Genomic DNA, 25834 nt, shown 5'->3' with positions numbered 1-25834 from the left:
ACCGGAGGTTACTTTCTGAACGGCCCTCGTATATTGTCTCCATACTATTCATTCAATTCCATCAAATGCAAGTGACTTACAAAAATTTACTATTTGTACTACTAATTTCATCTTGTGCTCCATGCCTGCAAATTTGGCACAAAGTGCTTCTTGGTGTACAAAACAATGAATCCCATACTGATCTCCTGTTGAGCATTGTAATTTTTTGCTCTTTCATCATCAACTAAATCTTTGATTTCTTTTTGTGTAGTGATGTAGTACCATTCTATAGGGAATTTGCAGTACCTGTTGATTATGTTACTGTATAAAAGTATGAAGAATTCCTGCTACTCACCATCTATCAGAGGTGCTGAGTTGCAGATTGGCACAGTGAAGAGACTGTCAGAAAGTGAGCTTTTGGCCAACAAGGTCTTCATTGGAGATAGGCCTTGTTGGCACAAAGCTCACTTTCTGACAGTCTTTTTATTGAGCATATCTGCTACTCAGGGTTTCTGCTACATGGTGAGTAGCAACCATCCTTTTCAAATATTGTTACATCACGTCCTGGAGTTTCCATTGTTGTGTTGAGAATTCTCATCATTAGCTTCTGTAAGATCCATTAGTTTTTAAAAGCTTTTGACGGTAAACCTCAAGACTGTCCCTGTTTCTGCAAACAGTCATTGGACCTTTAAACTTCCTTTGTAACACAAACAAATAGCAAAGAACAAACAGTGCTGGCATCACAATTCTGCCAAAGAAAATCATGTCAACTGAAAAAAGCTGCACCAAGTTATATCTTTTGAGTGTGTCATTATCTAGGAAAGTGATAATTTTTAGTAGTAAGACAAATTAGAGCCTGGTCAGTTTTTCAGCTAATAGCATTTTGTTGCACTAATTCAGGTTATTGAAGCAACATTGAGTTGTGAAAGCTTGAAATTTGTGTGTGTGTTTGTGCGTCTTTTATTGTGTCTATGTACCAGCGCTTTCTTGTTTGGTAAGTCACAGCATCTTTGTTTTTATAAAGATAATATAAAGTTTCATGAACATAAAAGGATGCATTGTTTTCCATGTGATTTTCCAAAACTTCAGCCTTTTTGTCTGCTGCCAACTTAAAGGTTGAATCTTCAATAATTACTTCAGTAAATTCAGAATAGTATTAACAGAAGCTGATACACAAGATAATGTAAAAACAGGTTTATTATGATGTGATATGACTGGAGTGTATGTAGAGGTAGTATCAGGGTTCTCTTTTGGTTCAGAATAATGCAGATAAGACATAAACTGTAGCATAATTTTTGCTGTTGCAGCAATTAGCTATGATTTAAGAACAAATTGAAAACATTTTATGCATTCTTATTTAGTAGTGAAACATTAGGATTTGATAAAGCTATTAGTGCCACACCAAAACAATCATATTTTGTGTCCAACTGTCCAACACACTTTATAATACATTTATTTCTTGTTTGCAGCAAAGTTAAATCCAACCTTTGTAAACAGCCTATGACTATTGTCAAAAAACGAATAAATTTGTTATGCACATTTCAGACGGCATAAACAAGCAAAAAGTGAATGGCAAGGATAATACTGTGCGTTTTTAAACCTGCTGTACCATGAAACAAACCAAAACAGTAAAATTCTGAACTATGATACATAGCAATTTTGTGAAAAGTATATTAGTTTAGGTCATATAAGACTGTGCTACAAATTAATGTGAAATATCTTTCAGACATATTTTGTAGGTATGTTACATGTTTCACTATTCTGAATAAGCATTTATGTATGTTGATTAGCTAGCAGAATGCGACTCGCCAAATAATTGTGAGCTGGTCCAGATCCTATATACAAAACAGTGGCAGTTTGTGGTCACATGAATTGTTTGGTTCGTCCCATAGGGAGATAGCACCAAGGTATCGCTACGTATGCTATTCTGTTTTATTAACCTTTGAGCGGGCGCGCCTGTGTATAAAGTGCACCAACTGCAAATAAAGTGGTTTTGTGTGGTTCCATTGTTGTTGCGAGCTTATACCTATTCCTTCATCATTGCTTCAGCTAACATGGTGATAAATTGAGTTATCATACGTCCAAGTGGGCAGCAGAGCTAGCTGCACAATCCCATGATGAGAGGCATTTGTGGGAGATAATTGGTAATCGAATAAGCGGTTGGCTGAGATACCGTGCTTTTTAATGCTTCGAGTGAGTCGTTACTGTCATGGTAACACCTGTCAGTGGCAACAGAACACTGTAATGAAAGTTAATTCCATTATTGTTTAATAAAACAATTCTTTATTTCATGGTACGTAAGTTTAAATTATCACTGTGTAATTAAACTAAGATTAAACTGTGATTTTGCTCATACATGTTTACCTAGGCAGCATAAAGACGCCTGTTCTTTACATGTATAGAAAGTGTGCCATGTGCGTGCTCGTGTTATGGAAACAGATGCACCTGCTCTAGGGTTAAATATGAAGACTTAACTACTAGTGTCTTGACCTGGCATTCCCATCCCTTGTGTGTTAGATGATATAGATATGTGGCTAAAGGTGGAGGCCAGAGCATAAAAGGAAATCCTTACTGTCCTCAACTAAATGTGGCCAACAGGCATCACTATCTGCCAGCAGGAGAAAGTCACATCTTGTTACATTACATCAGTTATGAATAGATGAAAGTGGTCCACAGATTACATGGAAACAAAATTTACTTCCAGCCATAATATTTCACTGCCAACTCGTTTGCATATCACAGTGCATGTGTCGAACTGATATTCTTGGTAAAGATGGAGTATTTTGCTTTCTGTGGTCATAGAATGTATTGGTTGGATTAGTAATGGTGCAGTGACTTAAATTATAGAGGTAAATTAAAAAAAAAAAAGTACTGTGAGCAGTGCTCCAGAACCCCTACCCCACATTGTACTCTGGTGTCAGTTTCATACAGGTGACACATAATGATTGCCTTCTATGCAGAGCAAAAGGCGTCCACATTCGTGGATGATGTGATGTCACATGCCTTGATTACTAACTATTCCATGACTTTAGTGGACCATCTGAACCATTCATCTCAAAGACATGGTGTTTGTTCATCCTTCTCTATCAAGCGAGGTGGCGCAGTGGTTAGCACATTGGACTCACGTTCAGGACGACAACCGTTCAAATCCGCGTCCAGCCAGCCTGATTTTGGTTTTTTGCGATTTCCCTAAATCTTTTCAGGCAAAGGCTGGCTGGTATGGTTCCTTTGAAAGGGCATGGCCGATTTCCTTCCCCAATCCTATGGGACCGATGACCTCGCTGTTTGGTCTCCTTCCACAAATCATCCAATCAACCAACCAACCAACTATCCTTCTCTACTACATTCTACAACTGATATGTAGCATGGATTTGAGGTGATTGGAAACAAAGGGACCATATGGCAAAAGTTGTCAACTTGGTGGAAAAAATAAGTACTGTATTTCCCCAATTATAAGACGAGATAAAATTACAAACATTAATACTACTTTTTAAGTAAAGGTAACATTCAAAACTGGAAATGTTGTCCTTCAGAAAACATTACATTATTCTGAACCCATATCAATATTTTATTTGATTATGAGAGACCGTAATGATTTACTAAGAGGGTTGCAAATGAGAAATTCAGTCATTGTTCGTGTATTAGAATACTGGGTAAAAACATTGTTAGCTTATCAGCTTTCAAACATGATGGTGACATTCAGATGGAACAAGAAGAAAAAAAATTAATCCAGAAGTAAATCATATTAAGCTGTAATTGTGTCACAAGAATAAATTACAGCGGCAAGACCCGTCACAGAAATAGTACCATCAGACATCAGTAGGTGGCAGGATGAGTGAGGTTCGAGAATTGGACTGAATTGTGATGGCGACCTTTTATTTATGTATTAATTGCCGTTGTTGTATATGACTTTCGCACTAGAAGATATTTCAGTCTGTGTTTCATAGTTTCTCAATCACAGTATTATGTAAGTGTCGGAGCTGTGATACCAGCTTGGCAGAGAACTAGCAGAGTGTGGGGAGGGGTATAGGAAGCGGGCAGCAAATTGTCATATTGCCAACAATGGCAACCTGTACTGCACACTTCCTATTTTTAGGAATACCTGCCTCGTTTAAACTGAATTTTGCCTGAATTCATTTGTAGTTGGAATTGACTTGACTTTAAAATTGGACAAATACTCAACAACAGTATCCATTTCTGCAGGAAATGGTAAATATCTAGATAGGGGCCAGTAGCGCGCATCTGTGTTTCGTGCTGCAGTGTTGTCGATGCTCACCAGGACGTGATGGGAACAAAAGGGGGTGTGTCAGCTGCTTGTTCTGTGCTGTCAATGCGAGAGCAAAATCAGATATGCATTCAGATAAAAACAGCTGTGTTCTCAGGTCCCCTGGTAACCACAGCCTCAGAAATCGCAACATATTCAGAAGAAACAGATAAGTATTTATGACAACAAAGATATAAATTTCACAGCTGTGCTTTTAGGATGATGATTATTAAAAATAGTGATACCACAGATGACAGGGTTAGTAAGCAAAAAATGTACAAAGAAACTCTGCAAATTAATATAAACTATTTCATTTATTTTATTTCTTGTATTATCAGTATGTAGACAATCAATAAATAGTATAAATTTAGAGTAGGTATAATGTTAACTTTTTGGGTAGTTACTTCATGTCAGAAGTAATTTTGTAATTTTGATTATTTAGAGTATGTTAAAAATAAATTTTTCTCAGGAAGCCTCTTGAAGGAAAAAAAGGGGCTCATCTTATAATCATGGTCATCTTTCGGTAAATACATTACATTTAAATATGGGTTGCTGCAAGGTCTCCTCTTTGAGAGAGGATCGCCACCCCTGAGTAAAGCTTGTCGTCCCTGTCTACCCCTCACGTTGTTCAAAATACTGCCCCTATACTGAAAGTAGTTCACCATCACACACCTAAACAGATTCACTACCATAGTCAAATGTCACACCATTAAATGCTGATGGGACGCTTTTGAACAAGACTATGCCACAACTGACAATAAAGTTGCTGACTTGGTTAGTATGACACATTTCATGACAAACTCCCACAGTTGTTGCTGGTGTAGATGCTGTGACCATTTGTTCCATTAACAGTACAGGGTCGATAGATTTAAGTTTGGACAGGTCTTGGGCAGAAACATTGAAACACACAGAGCATGCTGACCACACATCCATATTGTATCATCCTCAGTTGTGCGAGTCCTTGTAACACCACTACAAAGTTGAAGATGCATGTGGAGATTTCAGATGATTGTCCTTTACTAGTGATCCAGTTCGACAAGTAATAAGAGCAGCCCTAATTTCTGAGGTAGAATATTATCAAAAAAGTCCTTTTGGAGTGTTGAGTACAGTTTGTAAATAAAAAATTTTCAGCTACATGGATTGCTCTGTGCTGGCTTTTAGCCTTCATTTCACTTTCTTTGGACTAGATCTCGTCTGTTTGTAAATGGTTGTTACGGCAGCTTCATTTGCTCTTGTCAGTAAGCTAAATGTAGAACATTTAAAACTCTTAATCTTTCTTCACATTAAAATATTCTAAATTGTACTTGCTGAATATTTCCTTGTATTTCAGAAGAAAACACTGGCTTTGAATTTTCCATCACATTTGTCTTTATAGTCATTGTGTGTTACCGTAACATCCAGGATAAGATTGATACGTGTTCTTGATTACTTCTGTACAGTAGTGCATCTTGACAAAGGGATAACTCAAGATATGCTTCCCTATCGAAGATTAGTCCAATGCATTACCACTGCACTACATTGCTTGGTGTTTTGCAAGGAGTGACACAAATAATGACAAAATATGTGACTAATTGCATGAAAGCACTTATGAGGACACACAGCAGTGCATGTAGTAAATAGATACATGTGCATGATTGGAGGCCACTCAATGTAGCACCAAAAGTGTGTATGTGGTACATGTACTGTTCTGGTGCTACATTGTAAGTCACACTGTGCCAAAATCATGGCACATTTATTGAGGCATTTGAAAGTATGCTTCTTTTGATATTTAGTAATATTTGCTCCTACAACAACGCAGTAACACATTAGTCGTTTACAATAAAAAAGCACTTGAGAAATGAAACACAACAATGCACATAGTCAGAATCACCAGTTTTACACAAGCCTAGTTTTGATATAACAGGTGGACAGTATAACATATTGTCAGTGCCATTAAAATGCGAGATCATATATGTGTATTGGTGTCGGACAGCATGTTTTGTGAACTTGAATCAGGAATCAAATCATTATAATTTTGTTAATGTTTTCAAATGGAATACTAGTGTAACATTATCAACAGCTACAGATAACTTAATGTCTACTTTTCCTCTTAGAACCAGGATAGTATCTTGGTTTTTATTTATATCGTACAACATGCTTTAGACCTTGTGTTCTGTGTCAGGCTTCTAACACCTGTGAGTCGTTTGTGCATGATATGTACTTAAGTATTATAAGTTAATAGCCAGCAGTGTTAGAGAAAAACTGTTTGATTAGTCAGTTGTGCTGGAATATGACCCGTCCATCATGTTCTGTGTTCATATCTGATGTGTTACCTGCAATAAGAAGAAACTGTGCTGTGTTTTGTTTTGGAACATGTTATGATCTGCAAGCATTTACTATACTGTAATTATTTCTTCAGCTTGTTTTTTTTTTTTTTTTCTTCCAGAGCCAATATAGTCTCGCAAGAGCACAGCAGTCCTTCAAATCCTTAGTTCAGATCCATGAAAAAAATGGTAAGTATCTGTTTTGTTTTTGAGAATGACCTCGTAAGTGATGTACTTATGCTTTGCGTTAGATAATGAAAATTGTACCATTCACAAAACTAAATTATTTAGGTTTACAGATAACAACTCACCGAATAGTAGAGGCATTGAGTCATCGACAGTCACATAACCAAACTGGAAACTTCCCAAGTTTGCTTTTGAGCTAGAGTCTCGTGCTCATGCACACCAACTTCAAAATCTTAACATCACAGGTCCATAGAAGTATCACATATCATATACAGGGTTAATCTAAATGATGGACCTATTTTCAGAACTTCATATTTGTTCAAGTACAAATCCAAAATGAACAAACTTTATACCAATGAAAAGAGAAAGTTACAAGGTTTTTTCATAATGTTTGATATCAATTTAATAATTATTTAATAATTGGAAATGTGTTAAATGTTATAAATGTTCAGTGTGGCCACTGTTGGCCGCACAGCAAACATCATTGCGGTAGCCAGACTCACCCCACGCATGCGGAAGTGTATCTGCTGTTACTGAGTGGACAGCAGCAGTAAACTGGTTCTGCATATCTTTCATAGTGGTTGATAGAGGTGGGACATAAACAGCTTCCTTCACATAACCCCATAAGAAATAGTCACAGAGTGTTAGATCAGGAGATCTCGGTGCCTAGAAGTGCAGAGCTAAGTCCTCAAGTCCCCTGCGACCGACCCAGCACTGAGGGAGGGAGTCATTCAGAAAACCTCGTACATCATGGTGCCAATGGGGTGGAGCTCCATTCTGTTAGAAAATGAAGTCCCAGGACTCTTCCATAACATGAGGGAACAGCCATTGTTCCAACATGTCCAGGTATGTGATTCCCATTACACTTTTTTTCGCAGAGTAAATCTTTGTTCCGGATACGGCACAGAACACGTTGATCTCCAGTGAGTCTCATTCGTGTTGCAGTGGTGAATGTGGATTTTTCCAAACCTCATATGCGAAGATTGCGTCTGTTGACATTTCCACTAAGACAAAACGTCTCTTCATTGCAAGAAATTGCACACTGTAGAAATGTGTCATCCTCCCTTTGCTAGCACGTAACTACAAAATGCCTGACACTTCACTTTGTCATTGGGGTTGAGAGTCTGTAGGAGTTGTAATCGGTAGGTGTTGTACAGCAAATGCCGTCTCGGAACATTCCATACAGTTGGTTGGAGTATTCCAAGTTATCGACTGGCTTTGCTGGTCGACATACTGGGACTGCGCACAAAACTTTCTTGAATCTGTTGGACATCATCCTCTGACACACACAGTTGTCCTTTTTCCTTTGCACGGCCTCCCAGTTTGTTTGAATTGCTTAAACCAATGGCTAATGCTTTTGCGAGTTGGTGGTTGAATATCAGATTTGGTACAAAATACCCGCCGCACTGCAGTTTGTGACTCACTTTTCATGAACTCAAGAATGCAGAAAACCTTGTGCTCTACAGTCGCAATCTCATTCACAACTGACAATGAAATGGAATGATGGCCTTATTGCCGCACGATCTCTACTAGCCACTCCTGAAACCATCCCCACCTGCCTGCAAAAGCTTCAAAACTTCCTCTTTTCATTGGTATGAAGCTTGTTCATTTTGGATTTGGTACTTGAATACATTTGAATTTTTGAAAATTGGTCCATCATTAAAATAACCCTGTATAATAAACAAAGTGTAAGCATTTATGCCAAAAATAAGTGAGAGTAGAGAATTTGGTTCAGTCAGTGAGTTACATTTGGATAGTGCAATTTGTAGCAAAATGCCTTGTGGGAGACAAGTATTTGTCTTAGAATTTGCATATGTCATATAAAATCAGATTTATTATATTCCCTGCTGTTGTAATTCACTTTATTGTATTTACATAACCTCTCTCATCTGTTATTTTGCATGTGATATTTTAAGCCAGTAATTAGAGGTACTTTATCCTCTTCTTGTTTTGAGAGTAGTTACTAATTAGGTACTCCACCATTCACACAAAAGCAGGCACACCTGACGTACAACTCCAGCATCTCAAGCCGGAATGCATCGTCGTGTGTGTGTGTGTGTGTGTGTGTGTGTGTGTGTGTGTGTGTGTGTGTGTGTGTTTTACTGATAAAGGCTGGACCGAAATCTTTATGTAAGTGTCTTATAGTTGTGCCCATCTGCAACTTGACATGTCTTCTGTAATCTGTTTTTTCCTACATTGTTGATATTCCTGTCTGGAGTTTCCATTATTTGAAATAAAATCGAATAACATCAGAATGCATGTAAATAATATTTATTGTGGAGAAATTGGTAGTAAAACATGTGGCACATATATGATTAAAAGACTGGTCGGTTATAGTCTCTGGAGCTCTGTAATCTATTGGCCACTAGTTCATTTGGATCTTGGGTACACTATTCAGTGTTTTGTACTCCCAGAAACTGTTACTAGACTGTTACGTGGTTGTCATTTATATATATATTTTCAGTTTGTGACAGCTGCTAAACATGCTGGTTGTGGTAAAAGTAGTACTGTGCTATATTGTGGGAAATACTTGGACATTCAATGCTATTTGGTATTATTCTGTTGGACTGCAGGACTGACAGCATGCTGAAGGAAGCACTTGACTTGTTTATCTTCCATGTTCAGGGAACAGCAGCTGTTCTTAGAATGGCTCAATTTGCAGTAATTGATGATACTCAGTGGAAAGACTCCCCATTACTGCTGGTTGTAATGAACTGTGTGTGTAGGCTCATGGTGGAAAGAGATGGTTACCACAGTGTGTGTATAGTTGAAACCAGTTATAACAGTGAAGGAACTGGCTGTTAACGGTTGCTATGGGCAATAGTGGTACAAACTGGGTTTTTTTGATAAAAATTTTGTATCGCTGCCATGGAGTTAACACTTCGAAAAGTAGCAGAAATACAGTACTTGTTGAGGGACTGAAGAGGAATTTTTCTTAAGTTTATACGGGATGTACAGCTATAAAATAACAGCAGAATGTAAAACCTTTTAATAAGTGAAGAGAAAATTAGTAACAATGTAAATTGTTCAATAATGTCAACACTGTTGTGGATAATGAATGATGTAAAATGTTGAGCATGTTAAAACTTAATGTTAAGTGCTGTATAGGATAATATTCATGAAGGATCCAACTTTGCTCCAGTTACTGTATTACAAAAATTAATCAGCAGTAGCAAAATGAAAAACAATATTCTATACATAAATTACACAAAAGCTTGCACTTTCTTGTATGTTTCTCTTTGAAATATTTTACAAATGTAACGTACTGTACCTAACGCATTGAAAATATCCAACACAAATAACAACAAAACTTCAGTAATGGATTTATTATTCTTCCAGTACTGTTCTTTGAAAAATAACATACATGAATTTAATTTTCTAGTTTTCTATAATCACAGCAAAGACAGTGTTGTTTAGTTTTTAAACAGTTGCTTTTGCTTTAGGGTGCAATACAGCAGCACATACTACAGTATACTGCCCCATTTAAGATGATCAGTTATCCTTGTTTGCTTTTTGCATTTAAGATGTACATAAGAAGCATTTTGCATTTGATGATGCATTAGTTTCATCACCTAATTTGAAACAAACAATCTGCAGGAAACAAGAGTTTAAAAATAAGCATTATATTGTTGTTAGTAATCCCCAAATGCATACGCAGGATTTAATTTAGTTTTTGTCCCACATCTTATAGTGAAGAAGTGATTGTGTATTTTTGTGTTGGCTAGTGTGTACTAACTTATTCTGAGTTTTTACATAATTTTGGGTTGTGTGAGCTGACTAGGGAGCGTAGTAAACACCAGAAGTAATGTAGCAGCGGAACATAAGTTGCACCCAGAAATTCCTTGGGTTAGTGTTGTATTTCTTGTGGTATGGATGAATGGGAACTGCATCCGTTGTTTACAGGTGGAGAAGTAATTGACCACTGTCATAAACAGCTGGAAGGTGCATTAGGCATGGTCATCAGGCTCTAGGCTGCTGGCCTGGGATGTGGTGACAGTGGGACACCTGAGACAAATGCTTTAGCATCTCTGGAGCCTGCTGAGTATCCCATGTGTCACAGTACCTTTCAGTTTGCAAATCCCAGCCGGTTGACACTGACCTGATGGAGAATGCTGAACGGTGACAGGGTCATCACTCTCCAGATGGAAGGTGAAAGAAGCTACTGACTGCAAGGTTGTCCCACTACCCCTTAGAAACGGGTTTTGAGAATTGGGAGCTCAAACAGGTGGTGATGGAGCTTCTTAGGGATAGAGAAATCACTCCACTGGACCAATAAGATACGTTCTGACTTCAGATTGGAAGAACACACTTCCCATTAAGTAGAGACAGTCACATTCTTTGTGGAACGCTGGAGAAAGAAAATGTTAATATAATGTTGTTATATATACACAAATAATCTGCACGTGTTTTTTCCCGAATTTAAGGACAAAACACTGGTGTGTGCGGAATGATTGTAATAAGGTTAGTACTGTTCTGCTTCACACAGTAGATCCTGTTATACTCTAGTGCTGTTGCAGCTTGAGTAGCATGATAGAAGTGACTTATTAACCATATGTGAACTTGTTAATTGTGGCTACGTGTTCTCATTATTGCTTGTGCACAGCTAAAGAAACACTTAAAGTTATTGAAGAAGCAGAGAACATTGGAAACAGTGCAGCAGCAAGAAAGTATATGATATGAGCGAGGGTTATATTTGTGACTGGCAAAAAAAACTGCATTCAAGAAAGGAATGGTAATCGCAGAGCATTTCGTGGCCAAAAAGTGAAGCACCTGGACCTCCGGAAATGGCTGAGAGACTATGTAGATAAGAAGCGACAATATGGATGTGCGGTGATCATTGAAGTACGCAACTCGGAGCATTAGCTTTACCCAAAGAACTAGGCATCACTGGTTTCAAAGCTAGCTGGGCTGGCTATCAAATTTTTTCATTGAAATGTCTTGTGGCTAGGGCCTCCCGTCGGGTAGACCAGTTGCCTGGTGCAAGTCTTTTTAGTTGATGCCACTTCGGCGACTTGCGTGTCGATGAGGATTAAATGATGATGAACACAACACAACACTCAGTCCCTAAGTGGAGAAAATCTCCGACCCACCCGGGAATCGAACCCAGGCCCTTTGCATGGTGTTCTGTCGGGCTGACCACTCAGTTATCGAGGCGCACAAGATATTTTCAATCAAAATATGTTAGGCTTCAGAAGGCAAACTATCATCACTCAACGGCTTCCAGGTGATTACAGGGAAAAGTATTGAATTTTCATAATTATGTGATAAATTTTCTCTTTGAACATTATTATATATTAAACTTCCTGGCAGATTGAAACTGTGTGCCTGACCGAGACTCGAACTCGGGACCTTTGCCTTTCGCGGGCAAGTGCTCTACCAACTGAGCTACCGAAGCACGACTCACGCCCGGTCCTCACAGCTTTACTTCTGCCAGTATCTCGTCTCCTACCTTCCAAACTTTACAGAAGTTCTCCTGCGAACCTGGTAGAGCACTTGCCCGCGAAAGGCAAAGGTCCCGAGTTCGAGTCTCGGTCGGGCACACAGTTTTAATCTGCCAGGAAGTTTCATATCAGCGCACACTCCGCTGCAGAGTGAAAATCTCATTCTGGATTATTATATATTATCGCAAATTGGTAACATGGTCAAATGCCAGTCTCAGATGCCACTTGACAACATTGTAAACAGGAAAGGGGAATCCAGCATCATGATATGAACTGGCTACAGTGAGAAGCAGAGGTGTACAGTGATATTGTGTGTAACTGGCGATGGACGAAAGCTACCATCTTATGTGATAATTAAAAGGAAATCTATTCCGAAAATATCACTGGAAGACATGCTTGTGAGAACGAATCTGAAAGGGTGGATGGGCAATGACCATGTGGTTGATAGGGTGATGCATGTTTGGAAACATTCATGAATTGCTGAATTTATGTAACATGTTGGTCCTTGACAGCTTCCACGGACATAAAACTGAGAAAGCATGAGACAAGTTACAAAAAGAGGAAACTGACTTAGTCATTATCCCTAGAGGGCTAACATCTTTCCTGCAACATATACATTAGTCATTCAAAGCTGCACGTAAACAGTGATACACGAAATGGATGGCCACTGAAAACTGCAAGTTCGTACCGAGTGGAAAAATCAAGTGGCCGGATTTGTCCCAGATTTGTGAGTGGGTAATATGTGCATGGGACTCTATCCTCCTAAGACGGGTGGGGATGGGGAGGGAAGGATATCACAAATTCACTGGATGGAACTGAGGACAATGCTGTGTTGGAAGATGGTGACAACATTAATAGGTTTCCTGCTAGTGATGATAAAAATGATGATGAATGGAATCATTATGGTAGAATAATTTTTTTGTAAATTAAATACAAATCAAAGCCTTTTTTCACCTCTGTTAAATATGAGTGCACATCAAATCAGAATTGGAAATTTCATTGCAAAGCTAGTTTGAATGCTGGTGGTGGAGGTATGTATATAGCTGTAAAAAAAGGTATGTTAATCTGTTGTGATGTTAGTACAGATTGTGAACACGAAATAATTTGGGTGAAGATGAGTATTAAAAGTGGATCAAACATGGTCTTCAGAAGTTTTTATAAACATCTGCTCAGAGAAGTGGAAACTTGAATAGACCTGTTATAGTATAGGATGGATATTTAAATTACCTTTAACAACTAATCAGAGAACTGTTTGGTGAAAATAACATGTTGGCTGTCCCTGGTCACCAACAAGCCTGAACTTTTCAACTCCATTTAGCATGGGGAGTCACTAATCACGAGGCTGTTGCAGCATCACTGAATATGATTGTAAATAGGAATATTAAGAAAGGCAGTGAGGATAACAGGACCAGAAGGTGAGGCATATGTTTCAAGTGTACCCATCCTGGGGCTGGAAACTGTTCATGATGATGATGATGATGATGATGATGATGATGTAGTAGATACTTTTGCTTAGCAACAGCAATAACAGATTTCAGATTATCTGAGCAGTCCACCTGACAACTTTTTCACTAGCACTGACAATGTTGAGCATTGATGGATACAGTTAGAGAGGATTGTACAAATGCTTTATTTATTTATTTAAGCTGATATGGTTAGGGCCATCATGCCAGGGTTTCACACATACAAGACCTTTTTTACGTCATGTGTAGCTAAGAAATGAGTCATGTATCTGCTGCGTATCAGTATGATTCCTCCCTCCTGTGACTGAATGGTACTCTCATCTGTTGCGAACATCTGGATCTACTTGCATTTTCAGAAGGCTTTTTTGAAGGACAAGATTTTCACCTTTGAATGGTACCTTTATTTAAAAAGCAAAATAAGTGTGTGTGTGTGTGTGTGTGTGTGTGTGTGTGTGTGTGTGTGTGTGTGTGTTATCCATATATATGAAACTTTTATTGAAAACCTCGAAGTTGTCAATTTTTAGGCAGAGCAGTAGATTGTTGTTGTGACTAGTCCATAGTTCCTTAGTTATCCCTTGCACTAGCACTACGAGTCAAATATACGATTGCTTGAGCAAGGGGCTTCGGCATATCTGGAAGGCTGGAGCCTATTTGAATGCAAGCATTGTTTGCTAAGCTCTACCTTCAGGATTGTTCAAAATAAAGTAGTATGAAACCTCACCACTCACCCATCTGTGAATGTAAGACAACCCCCTATATTAATCTATTAAACAATGTAAGAACGTTGACCTCGGCAGCAATTGCTTAGTCTGTAAATATAAGATAACCCCGTATTTTTCGAATGACGAATGTGGGGAAAAATTCACGTCTTATAATTAGTTAAATACGGTACGTATCTGCTGAAACAAAGAACTGTATACTAATGATTGGTAACTCCCATACTTACCCTTGTGGGTATCATGTATGGCCTTCTGTCTTATAGCCTTTTCCGTAAAGTCTTAGGTAGTAATCAATCCCCGAAGCAAATAGAAGATTACTCAGGGCTTAGCAATTAATACTTAGTCCAGTCTCTTATTGCCGCCACAAGACAAGCAGTAAAGTTTTGGTTGAATGGGTGTTTTTGTATGCTACCTCCTTTGTGAATGGACTTCATTTTCTAAGGATTCTTCCACGAATCTATCTGGCATTCGTTAATGAGATTTGTATCGGAAGGATCCAGACATATGTATTTACATTATCTGTTGTTGTGTGTATCACTTCACGTGAATACCAGAATGATTCTTACATCCATCCTTGTCTAGTCAGAGATTGTGCTGAATCCCAGTGCAGTGCTAAACTCGTTCATTCTTTTGTACAGTATTTCCCTTCTTTCCCGAAAATCATTTAAGGCAAATAGTGGGAGGATTCCCTTCAAAAGAACATGACCTATTCTTTTACCATCCTTCAATCAAAGCTCGTGGTCTCTTTAAATGACCTAGTCATCGATGGGATGTTAAACCCTTAATCTTCCTTCTTGCTACAAGCCACCATTTTGATTCAGTCTTAGGATTCCCAGGTAAGTTTGTTATATCAGTCACTTTGTTGTGTTATGAATATAGGACTCAACTGTTGTGCTTAGGTACATTAACGATCCATTATATGTTTTCAGAACTGATATTACTGGCAATGTGTTTGACTGTTCTCAGTTTCAGGCACTAACAGTTATTCCTTTTCAGTACTTGGCGTGATTATCCTCTGAATATCAAAGGACAGTATAATGCTTTGCATTCTTGTAGATTATTTTATTGCTGTTTTCAGTATCATAACATGCCTCCAGGGAAAGTAATTGGTAATGGGTAGGGAGAGAGAAGGAAGGATGGGTGAGGGGGAGAGGCGTATGGATACACTGTGCAGTTATAAGAGCACTATCGTGATAACTTTTACTTCATATAGTTGAATTGTGAATGCAACATGTTTAACAAGTTTGTGGTAAATGATACTTAGTGGCATGCACTTCTTAGTGTTATACTGCTCAGTTGGCATGACTAGAATAACAAAGATATTGGGAGCATTCTGTTCTTCACTCTTTATGTTGGGGTGATTTCCATTGGGGAACACATCACTACAAGCCTTAACAGAAATACGCACTCTAAGCCATTTTAGTGATCACTCTACATTCTGGACTAACAAATGATGCCCTTTGCATTGAGACATTGTTTAATTGGCTGCTACGTAACTGCCCACTAAATGACAAGAAGATAAAAATAAGAAGAATAATATGGTATTTGAGGGTTGCAGACAACATGGTTCTCATAGTAACAGATGAAAAAGAATTGCAGAATATAGTGGATACCATCTTTCTATGTAAGGAAGAGTATCTGTATGTTTGTAATTCATACACATCTACAGTTTAACCCAGTCTTGACTTGATGAAATTCGGCACATGTTCCCTTCAGACAAGAGGAAGATCACTATTTACATAAGTTTTTGTAATCTGACTTGAAACATATATAAAGGGGAAAGGTTGTTACCAAAAAAACTCTAAAAGTACTTGAGCGATTTACTTCAAAGCTCTTGGCTGATTTACTTCAAATTTCTACATTCAGATGAAACAACAAAGAAAATTAATGAAAAATTAAATGCCTAACAAAAAAGATATATTGCGGTAAACTGACTGTAATTGCTGTTAGCAAAAATTACAGTGACTGTTTGTATTGAGGTAGTACCATCAGATGTCACTAGATTGCAGGACAAGCGATAGTTCAAGAATTTGACAGAAACATGATTGCAAACAATTACTTACTAATTGGTTGCATAATTTATGATGTAATTGTTATTACTAAAGTTTTGGTTTAAAGTTGGTGTGGTATTTGCAGAAGTAAGCAGGAAGCCTAAAACGTGATTTTTGTGAATGTCGCAGGTGAAGACAGATTCATTCGTCGCATTCTGTTGACACCCAGTGATTCAAATATGCCCTTTGATTTACAGTGGTTGCAGTTTCCCATGTGGTCTGCAATCACCATGAGCATCAACAAGCCACAGTCCCAATCACGTTGTGTGGCACATATTAAACATCTCGGGCGACGCCGGGCACTGCAGCTAGTTTAAGCTAAAGGAAATACTTACAGAATTAAAATCAATGCAGAGAAAACTGAAGTAATATGCAGAACAAGGAAATATGAGAACATGTACAGAAGCTTGAAAAATTAAGAAGCAAGATTAAAGTAACTGGAAGAGCAGCAAAGAAACCACAGATAATACCGGGATAGCAGCGGTGAAAGAGGGCATTAGTCAGAAAAGGTGTCCTTTCTGTAGCAATATGGACAAAGGTTTGAGAAAAATGGACAATAAGAAAGAAAAGTAGAGCAAGGCTGGAGGCATTAGTGTTGTGGACAAGATGGAAGAAGGAAAAATAAGTTGATGGATAGAGTGAAAAATGAGGTGGTGTCAAGGAGAGTGGAAGAGGAAGACAATAACTGAATGTAATAAAAAGAAACTGGATTGGAAATACAAGGCTATTCATGAGTATCTCCAGGGTGTCAGAAGAAGACTGAGCAAGGACTATAAGATAATGCTATGGAAAGAATATAGCGGAGATGTTGAGTCACAGGTAGGCACAATATAAAAGACTCAAGATAGATAGCTGTTTGCCAAAAAGCTCTTCTTCAAAATTAGGCCACACACACACACACACACACACACACACACACACACACACACACACACACACACACACACTCACTCTCTATATGGTGTGAAGCAATCTATCCTTTACATAATATTGTCAAATGTCAAGACATGTGGAAAATGAGATATCAGTGGATACAGCATCTCTCCAAGTTTAGATTTGTAATACATTCTTTGGAATTGTTGCACTAGGGGGCAGAAATTGTAGGGAAATCCTAATCTTCATATTGTCGCGTCAAACTATGTAATAAGTTTCACATTGGAACATGTCTATCTTTTTAATGTGGTTTCACAAAAGAGTAAAGCTAAGTGCCGTTAGAAAGAAACAAAAACAATTAATTATTCCAATTTTTTTAAATTGCGTGATTTGAACAACATAAAGAGAATGACTGTAAGATTAATTTATTCATTTTTGCTTATTGTACTTCGTATGCTTTTTTGTATTTTACACTTTCATGCATTGTACCCTTTCTTGGGCCAGCCCACTGAAAAATGTAAGAGGGGGGGGGGGAGTTGTTGTAATTACTACCTGCAAATGGGCAACTCAATAAATAGATTGAGGTGTGCCCTATCACAATTGGTGCCCATATTAACCACTTATTTTGTGAGTTAAAAACTTGGACAGGTGCTGTATCCATTGAGATATGTCTCGTAGTTTTTGCGCAGTTGTCTTCTGAAACACTGAAATTAAGAAGTAAGCAATGGCTCACAGGAGATGGAGACCCAAAGCACTCACTAACATAGCAGAAAATATGACAATGGTGTAAAAATGATAGTAGTAGTTAGAATAATGTACAATTTAGGTTATACCATCATGAATGCCATATTGTATTATTTGGGATTATGTTTGGATTATTTAATTGCCTTGCTATGATGTAATAATTTAAACCAGATATAAATAACATATTTCATTCCTGTGTGATGGGCTTAGCCTAAACAATTATTTAAACTAAGCCGAGAAATTTTTCTTTACAAAAAAAGGTGTCATTTATGAATATTATGAAACCTGTGTAGGATCATACATCTGAAATGTTAAGTTTTGATATATCACTAAGCTAATTGCAACACACATTAATTTTGTATAATGAAATCATTCATTTGAAATCTTCATCGAGCTTCTGCTACTGTGTAATTTCTGAGTGTGACAGATCTTAGCTATGTAGAACTCTGAGGCATTGTAGAGAGACCGCGCGGTCAGAGGCCTCGTGTCACGGTCTGCACAGCTCTCCCTGTCGGAGGTTCGAATCCTCCCTCGTGCGTGTGTGTTGTTCACAGTGTAAGTTAGATTAAATAGTATGTAAGGTTAGGGACCGATGACCTAAGCAGTTTGATCCCATCAGATCTTGCCACAAATTTACATTGTAGAGATGTATGACAAAATAAGCCTTGTTGTCCCATAAGGCATGTTTGAATAAATCACGTGAAAATGAAAGTCAAAGCAGAAGACTACAATAGGAGTGCAGCATGCGAAATTGTGTGCAAATGAGAGACATGTTATGTCATAAGGTACAGCGAATTAGGAATTGGACAGTTGGCAGCATTACCCCTGTTGAGTGATGCTTATTAATGAACAAGAGTTTGCTGCAAAACAGGTATGAACAGCATTTTTGTTTATAAACTTGGTTACTCTCGTATTTGCTTACACGAGATCAAGAAATATACTGTATGGCATCAATACCAAATAAGAGGGTACATGTGAAATCTACCACATATGCAAGCAACTCAAATATGTGAAGACAGTTTCTTCACATATTTTCTAATGTAACTCATGCAAGGTTGTTGAAGTATTTAAATTGTTCATTAGGGGACCTTACATGGAAATGAGCAGCTTAGAAAGATTCTTGAAAGATCATTTTTAAATAAATGCCAGTGTAGGACTTTGTGTGATTTGGAAAATACTTAAGAGATTCTCATTCCAAAATGCCAGTTGATTTTAGGGACTGTAGAATTCAAATTATATGCTCTGCCATACAATTTGTTCTTTACGTAGCATACATAGTGATACACGCTAGTACATATCTACAGCACAGTAGAAAGTGTTCGGCAGTTGACCATCCCATGTCTTCTGTAATACAATAAGAGTAAGGGGCTCCAGAAAGCTCTGTCTATCCAATGTTAAAATCACGCTTATAAATTACATGTTTTCTCGGAAAGTATTTGAGCTATTGGAGTATTGGCTATAACTTAAGACAGGTATTCTTAAATATGTGAATTAAATTGTTAGAGAGTAATTGTTTATATTGTAACAAAAATTCACTACTTTTTGCACCATTTTTTGTTTATGAATTCAATAATATGCAGGTTTTTTTTGAAAAACAGCTGTGTCAAGATACGCAGAAGGGACTGCGTAACATTTCATGAAAATTTGAAGCAAATTGGGTTGGTAGATCCTGAGAAAACATGTAATTTGTATGAAAAATAAAACTTATGGGAGTCAAGCAAAAAAGTTTGGATTGCCTTTTTAGTGCCTTCCAGGTCCATAAGATGGATTATCTTCATCTTCGGTAAAGTACTCCTCCAACTCCTGTTTACTCTGGCTTCTTGAAGGTGTGTTCAAAAAGAAACCGAACTTCAGCTTTATTGCTTATCGTACAACATTTTAAGAGCTCTCCCCTTCAGACTAGTCCCCTCTACTGGCAATACACTGTTGCCATCATTTTTTCCAGTTTTTGAACGCCTCTTGGAACACATTTTGTGGGATGGTGCGCAGTTTTCTCATCGCATTGTCCTTTATCTCCTCTATGGTTTGGAAGCAAAATTTTCAGTTAAGGAAAAAGTCTGCTGGGGCTAGGTCCGGAGGATACAGTGGATGGGGCACAATGGGAAAATGGTATTTTGCTAGATAGGTGCAGACAGGGAGTTACGTGTGAGCTGGTACATTGTCATGATGCAACATCCAACATGGTTTTCCCACAATTCAGGCCTCTTGTTGTGCTCAGCAGCCCTCATGTGCACTAGAATTCCCTGATAGATGTCCTTGTTTAGCCACCTTGATCTTTGACTGACTCATGCATGGTGTTTTTGGACGAGGTGACCCTTTGTCTACCCACTGTGATGACTACATCTTCCTTTCAGCATCATAGCTGTACACCCATGTCTCTTTGCCTGTTACGTTCTTCTTAAGAAAGTTTTCATTGTCATTCACGGCGGCAAACAATTCCTCGCACATTTCAACATGGGCCTTTTTCTGATCTTCGGTCGCCAAACATGGTACAAATATTGCACTGATGCGATGCATCTGAAGTTTTTTGCTCAAAATTTGATGGCATGATCCTACGCTGATGCCCACCTCCTCAGCAACTTCCCAAACAGTTAAACGATGATTTCTGTAAATCGCAGCATGAACGCTGTCCTCGTGGCCATCATCTGTTGATGTGGAAGGACAACTATACTTGTAATCATTACAGACTGGCATTCTGCCCTGTTGAAAATGTTTAAAACACTCTGGAGCACTGCATGTGACTCACAGTCCTCCCCATATGCTTGGCTAAGCATGTGAAATGTCTCTATGAAAGTTTTTCCAAGTTTGTAGCAGAATCTCTCTCTCTCACACACACACACACACACACACACACACATTGTTCTTAAAGCTCCTTCATTGCACTAATCCAAGGAGCAGGTTGTACACGTGCTTACTTCAGTGGCTGTGGTTCACTTGCTGATTGTTCGAGCGACATGAAGCAAATGGCAGTTTGTTTTCTAGATCTGCCACTAGGCGTGCTCAGTAGCCGCAGCATGCTCTCTCTGCTGGTTGTCACACTGTTTCAAAAGTTTGGTTTCATTTTGAACACGTCTCATATTTCTAGACTATTTAGAGCCCTGTCAACAGCCCAAAGATATTCCTTGTCTAAAGCAAGAATCATTTGTGCAATGTTGAAACCTATCTTCATTCCCATATTTCGAAATACTTTGCATCTTACAACATTGCCATCATTGAAAGTAGTAACAGCATCATACACACCAAAGTGAAGTGTTTCTATTCCAACAAACAGTGTCTTGGGGATTCTTGACCATACAACACTATTTACACTTTCATTGGGATTTTGAGTTTTCCATGAACACATTTTTTCAACAGTTTAGGTACAGTTAAAGCTTTACTCAAGTCTCTGTTAACCACTGTGTTTTATTACTGCCTCTTCCACAGCTTTTTTCATAGATTCTATACAGTTATGTTCTACTTTAGACCCTATAAATCTATTATACTTTGTGGATTTGGTTGGGGGATTTGGAAGATTCATGATGTCATGGAAAACTGCACCTGAAGTAGCACCCTTACCAATTGTGTACAAGGTATAAACAAATCTAATGTTGTGTTCATAGATTTTGCTTCCAGTTTCTTCATTTGGAGTAACAGCAACACTGTTTCAAAAGGTGGTTATGCATGAACACTTACCACAGTTCAGTTCCATTTCACTGACGAGTCCTACGTGATTCTTTTACAGTGTGTTCGGATTGACTGCACTACATTAAATATATCTTACACAGTTTGCAAAAATTCCATTGAGAACTGACACAGCAAATGTTTCATTCACATCCGATTTGCCTGTAAAACATTCGTACTTTCACTAACTTAACCAAGCTTCCTCTGCAAAGTACTTCCTTCCTCAGTTTCATATCAGGGGCAGGTATACTAGCAAGGTTAGGTTCACACACTTGGTTATTGTCTTTACTGTTTACGGTAATAACACCTACCTTTGGCTTTCCAGCATTTCTCCTTCCTTAAAAGCCTTCAGAGGATTTCTAGTCACTTTTATTTGCCCACGATTATCCTTCAATGAACAGAATTCACTACAAATATTTTCAGGATTACAAAAGAGTAAATAAACATGAAACATGCGACAATCGAGTGAGTGATGTATATCGAACTAACCCGGGTTAGCCACAACACTTATTCTGTAACACTTATTTTCTCTCACATCACTAAAAGGTACATGATGAGCATGTAGATTCATGAGTACGACATTTGTCAACAGTTTAACAGTGCCACAGTAAGTCACGCCCACACAGAACATATTTTATAAATATTTTAAAAATAGTTGTAGTTCTCTGAAGTGAATAAATTATATATCAACTGAAAGGGGAAAGTCTTACATTTTTAAAATGCAAAAAAATTGAAAGTTGAACATTTCATGACTTTGAACCTTTCCAAAGCCCCCTAAAGGAAAGATCACCACAGTCTAATATACCAAGAGGGCACTTTGCCAAATTTTTTATAACAAGTAGTTGACTGTCGACACTTATTTGCAAAGACTGTTAGAATTGTAGCGTCGGTAACAGTGACACTTTGTGTTGTATATTAGACTTGATGTTTCTGCTAGCATACAGTATTTGTATTGTTTGCACTAATTTTTATACAACAGCACTATTACGATGATACACTATATGTAAGAACATATTATTTATAAATGTATTAAATAAATTAATATTGGTTTGATTGTAACTGGTGCCAGTTTCTTTCCACATTGTCACCTTCCCTAAAATGTCTTAATTATCTATGTACTTTCTCTTGTACAAAAATGTTACTGCTGCCATAAAACAGATTTAGTTCGTGTTCTGTGCATCCCCTGCAGCACGTTGTAGTGGGCTAGTAAAATTCTGGAGTGTGTCCTTGTCACACTTGCATTAGAAATCTTAAATACAAGGCCAAGGTGTTTTAATTGTGAAATTTTTTGATGTTCTTATCCAAACATTTTCAGCCATAAAAATTGAAAGTTTTAGAACCCAATCAGTTCTTATCTTTGCTTAATCTGGAGTTGCAATATGTGAGGGTTCTCATATCATCATCAATTCTTTCAAAGTATTCTTACCAGGCAGAAGCATACAGAATCATCTATCTGTCCTTTCATTGTATTTATCTTGCATACACATTAATTCAGATTACATCTTAATTTGCTGTTCTAATTGTTGGTTTTACTTTTCACAGGGTGGTTCACTCCTCCAAAAGAAGACGGCTAATCGACATAAATTGTCACCTGTCTTGAAGTGACTGGGAAAGTGTAGACTGATGAACAAATACTTTCAATTTTTTAATGAACTGCGATGATTGCTGAGAACAGCTTAAAAAGCAACAAATTGTTGCGTGTACTGAAAAAGTGAATGTGACAAATGGTGATGTAACTTATAAGTGTAGGCCTCTTACTTTTTATGAAGGGCTCTTACAAAACAATATTTGCACGCACAGAAATGTATGTTGAGTGATTTCAGTGTGTGAGTGATGAAAGTTTTGAGAGAAGTAACAAATGTATGTACGTGACTGATTTTTATGTGGCATAGGCGTGATGTATATGTAGTGCATCTGAGGTGAACCAGAATGCCCCTTGGAGACTGTACTGCTACCTGTACGCCCTATTTTTGTGTTGCTGGTTTCTGATTTCCCATTAAAATTTTTATGATAGCTGTGGCATGGTATTAAAAACTAAAGTGTTAAGATTTGTTGTGATAGTTGCAACATTCCACACATTTGGCGGCAGCTGGAGAGCCAGTTACAGTCTTTGTAAGAAACATTACAACTGTATAAATCATACTATCTTGTAGCTCTCTGCTATAATCCTTAATGCCTTGAAGGTTATTTTTCAATGTGTACTCCAGATTATTAGGTCAGTTCTTATACTCAGTGACACTGATAGAAAATGTGTAACAGTTTGTTATTAAAGATTTTTGTGTGTATGATGCAGATGATTTGTTTATTATGTGTGAAAATAAGAGAAAATTTGTTTATAAGATAATGTTGAAAGTTTCTTTAAAAAAAAAAAGCTAGACAAATTATATATGTTTGGCAGCTGTGAAAATAAATTTGTGGATACAGTGAGGAGTTGTGGACAGCAAGAATCTTTCCTCATAATCTTCTAATGAAACTGAAATAAAATAAACCTAATAATCAGTGTTTTAAGTAGGTGGTCTTTTGTTGTCTGTTGTCTCTTCCATTATGAGATAGAGAGAGAACTTACATGTTTATTTAATTTTGATGTTCTGTCCTTTCATGTTGCTTGCTGTAGCTCTGTGACTCATTGGGTAAGCGCCAGAATGAGTCAAAAGATCTCATATTCAATCCCCAGTTGATTCTATGATTTTTTTCCCTTCATGTATTGCTTTTGTCACATATTTCAATGATTTATTGGTGTGAAAAATGCCAAATTACACCGTGATTTAGAGACTGTGTGGAATTGGCTGGGCTCTTAAAATAAGAGGATACAAAATACTACATAGATGGACATAAATATTCCCACTATATACAATATTTATACAAGTTGTGACCTATATTTGGCTACATTGATGGCATTCCTTTTAGCCAGGGCCAGTTCCAGCCCTGTGGACAAATCCAGACAAAGGTGGCACTTCATGAGAGAACTAGAAGTTTTTTCCTCCCCACATTTATGCAGCGATTCTCCATCCTGCATGATGGCCCATGCGCATGCAATCCCAAAAAGTGGGGTCTTAGGCAATGAAACATTAACATTGGTAAGTACCTGTATTAAAATGTTGCAAATGAGTATTAACAAGAAGACAAAATTTTTACATTGAATGACTTACCAAAACTTCCACCTTTACCTTTCTTGGACTGCTCTGAGCGAGCTATTCAGACACAGCTTGCAATCTGTGGTTACAGCTTAACTTCTGCCAGTACCTCTCTCCTACTTTCTAAACCAAAGTAGGGCTGTGAGGGTGGGTCGTAAGTTTTCTGGGTAAAAAATTCAGTAGAGCATTTTCCTGGTAGCCATAAATGTTCTTAATTTGGTTTCCAGTACAACATACAATTTGAATCTGCCAGAAGTTTCAAATCAATGTAAACCCCGCAGCAGAGTGAAAAATTCATTCGGAGAAATATTTATTGGTTGTTGTAGAGCTACAGCTTCCAGATCTCTTTGCTTGCGAACTACACATATGTTTGGAATTAAAAGCTCTGGTCTGCAGTCGGATAATGGTTACAAACAGCAGGGGATTGTCAAGTTCCAGGAGGGAGAGGTGAGAGTTAGGTAGCTGATGTCATTTACATTCCTTGCATTGGTGGCTGTGATAATCTCGGATTATCAGGATGGAAAGACCTGCATGACATCATGAGCTGCAGTGTGTACACCAAGGTGCAGTTTTGGACATCAGATTCGCTACAATCTTAAAATGAGTGGTTAGTGAGGCATCTCGAATCCTCCAAGACACCATTGGAGCAGAATGTGCACAAGTGTTCTCACAGGTTCCAAGCACAAAGGACTCTCCCTAAAGTGTTCTGTCCTTGCTCTTTTCTGCCATGACTTACTCTCTTTGGTTCAGCTGTTGTATGCTCATCAGCTGACAGGGTGTCTCCCGAACAAATTCCATAAGACATTGTGACCTGACTGCAGTTTTCACGTTAGGCTGCCCCTTGCCGCTATGCCCAGGAAAGTTTCTTCTACCATGACCCATCGACTTTTATCTTTGACACAGTTGTTTCACATGCCCATACTCGTTCTCCAGGAATAGACATTTCCTTTGTCCAAATGGGTAGCCTAGGTCTTTAGATCGTACATGTCTGGCAATTCATTTGCTTGTGGCGGTTCC

The 25834-nt window shown here is 38.0% G+C and overlaps 1 protein-coding gene across 3 annotated transcripts in view; it reads left to right on the top strand.

Moving 5' to 3' along the window:
* LOC124804752 (ubiquitin-conjugating enzyme E2 Q2) overlaps positions 1–23975 on the top strand; it is a 72463-nt gene extending 48488 nt beyond the window's left edge. For 2 of the 3 annotated variants that reach the window (XM_047265058.1, XM_047265057.1), the window contains exons 7-8: positions 6669–6735; positions 23226–23975. In XM_047265058.1, the coding sequence (XP_047121014.1) occupies positions 6669–6735; positions 23226–23257 (99 nt within the window). In that variant the 3' untranslated portion in view covers positions 23258–23975. Of the gene's footprint in view, positions 1–1769; positions 1887–6668; positions 6736–23225 lie in introns of all 3 variants that reach the window. The other variant, XR_007017370.1, reaches the window with a different exon arrangement.
* The last annotated feature ends 1859 nt before the right edge of the window (positions 23976–25834 follow it).

This window comes from Schistocerca piceifrons, chromosome 7 (genome assembly GCF_021461385.2).
Source record: "Schistocerca piceifrons isolate TAMUIC-IGC-003096 chromosome 7, iqSchPice1.1, whole genome shotgun sequence".
In the NCBI taxonomy this organism is placed as follows: Eukaryota; Metazoa; Arthropoda; class Insecta; order Orthoptera; family Acrididae; genus Schistocerca; species Schistocerca piceifrons.
Note: the sequence above shows the minus strand (reverse complement) of the source record. Positions and strands in the feature narration are given on the sequence as shown.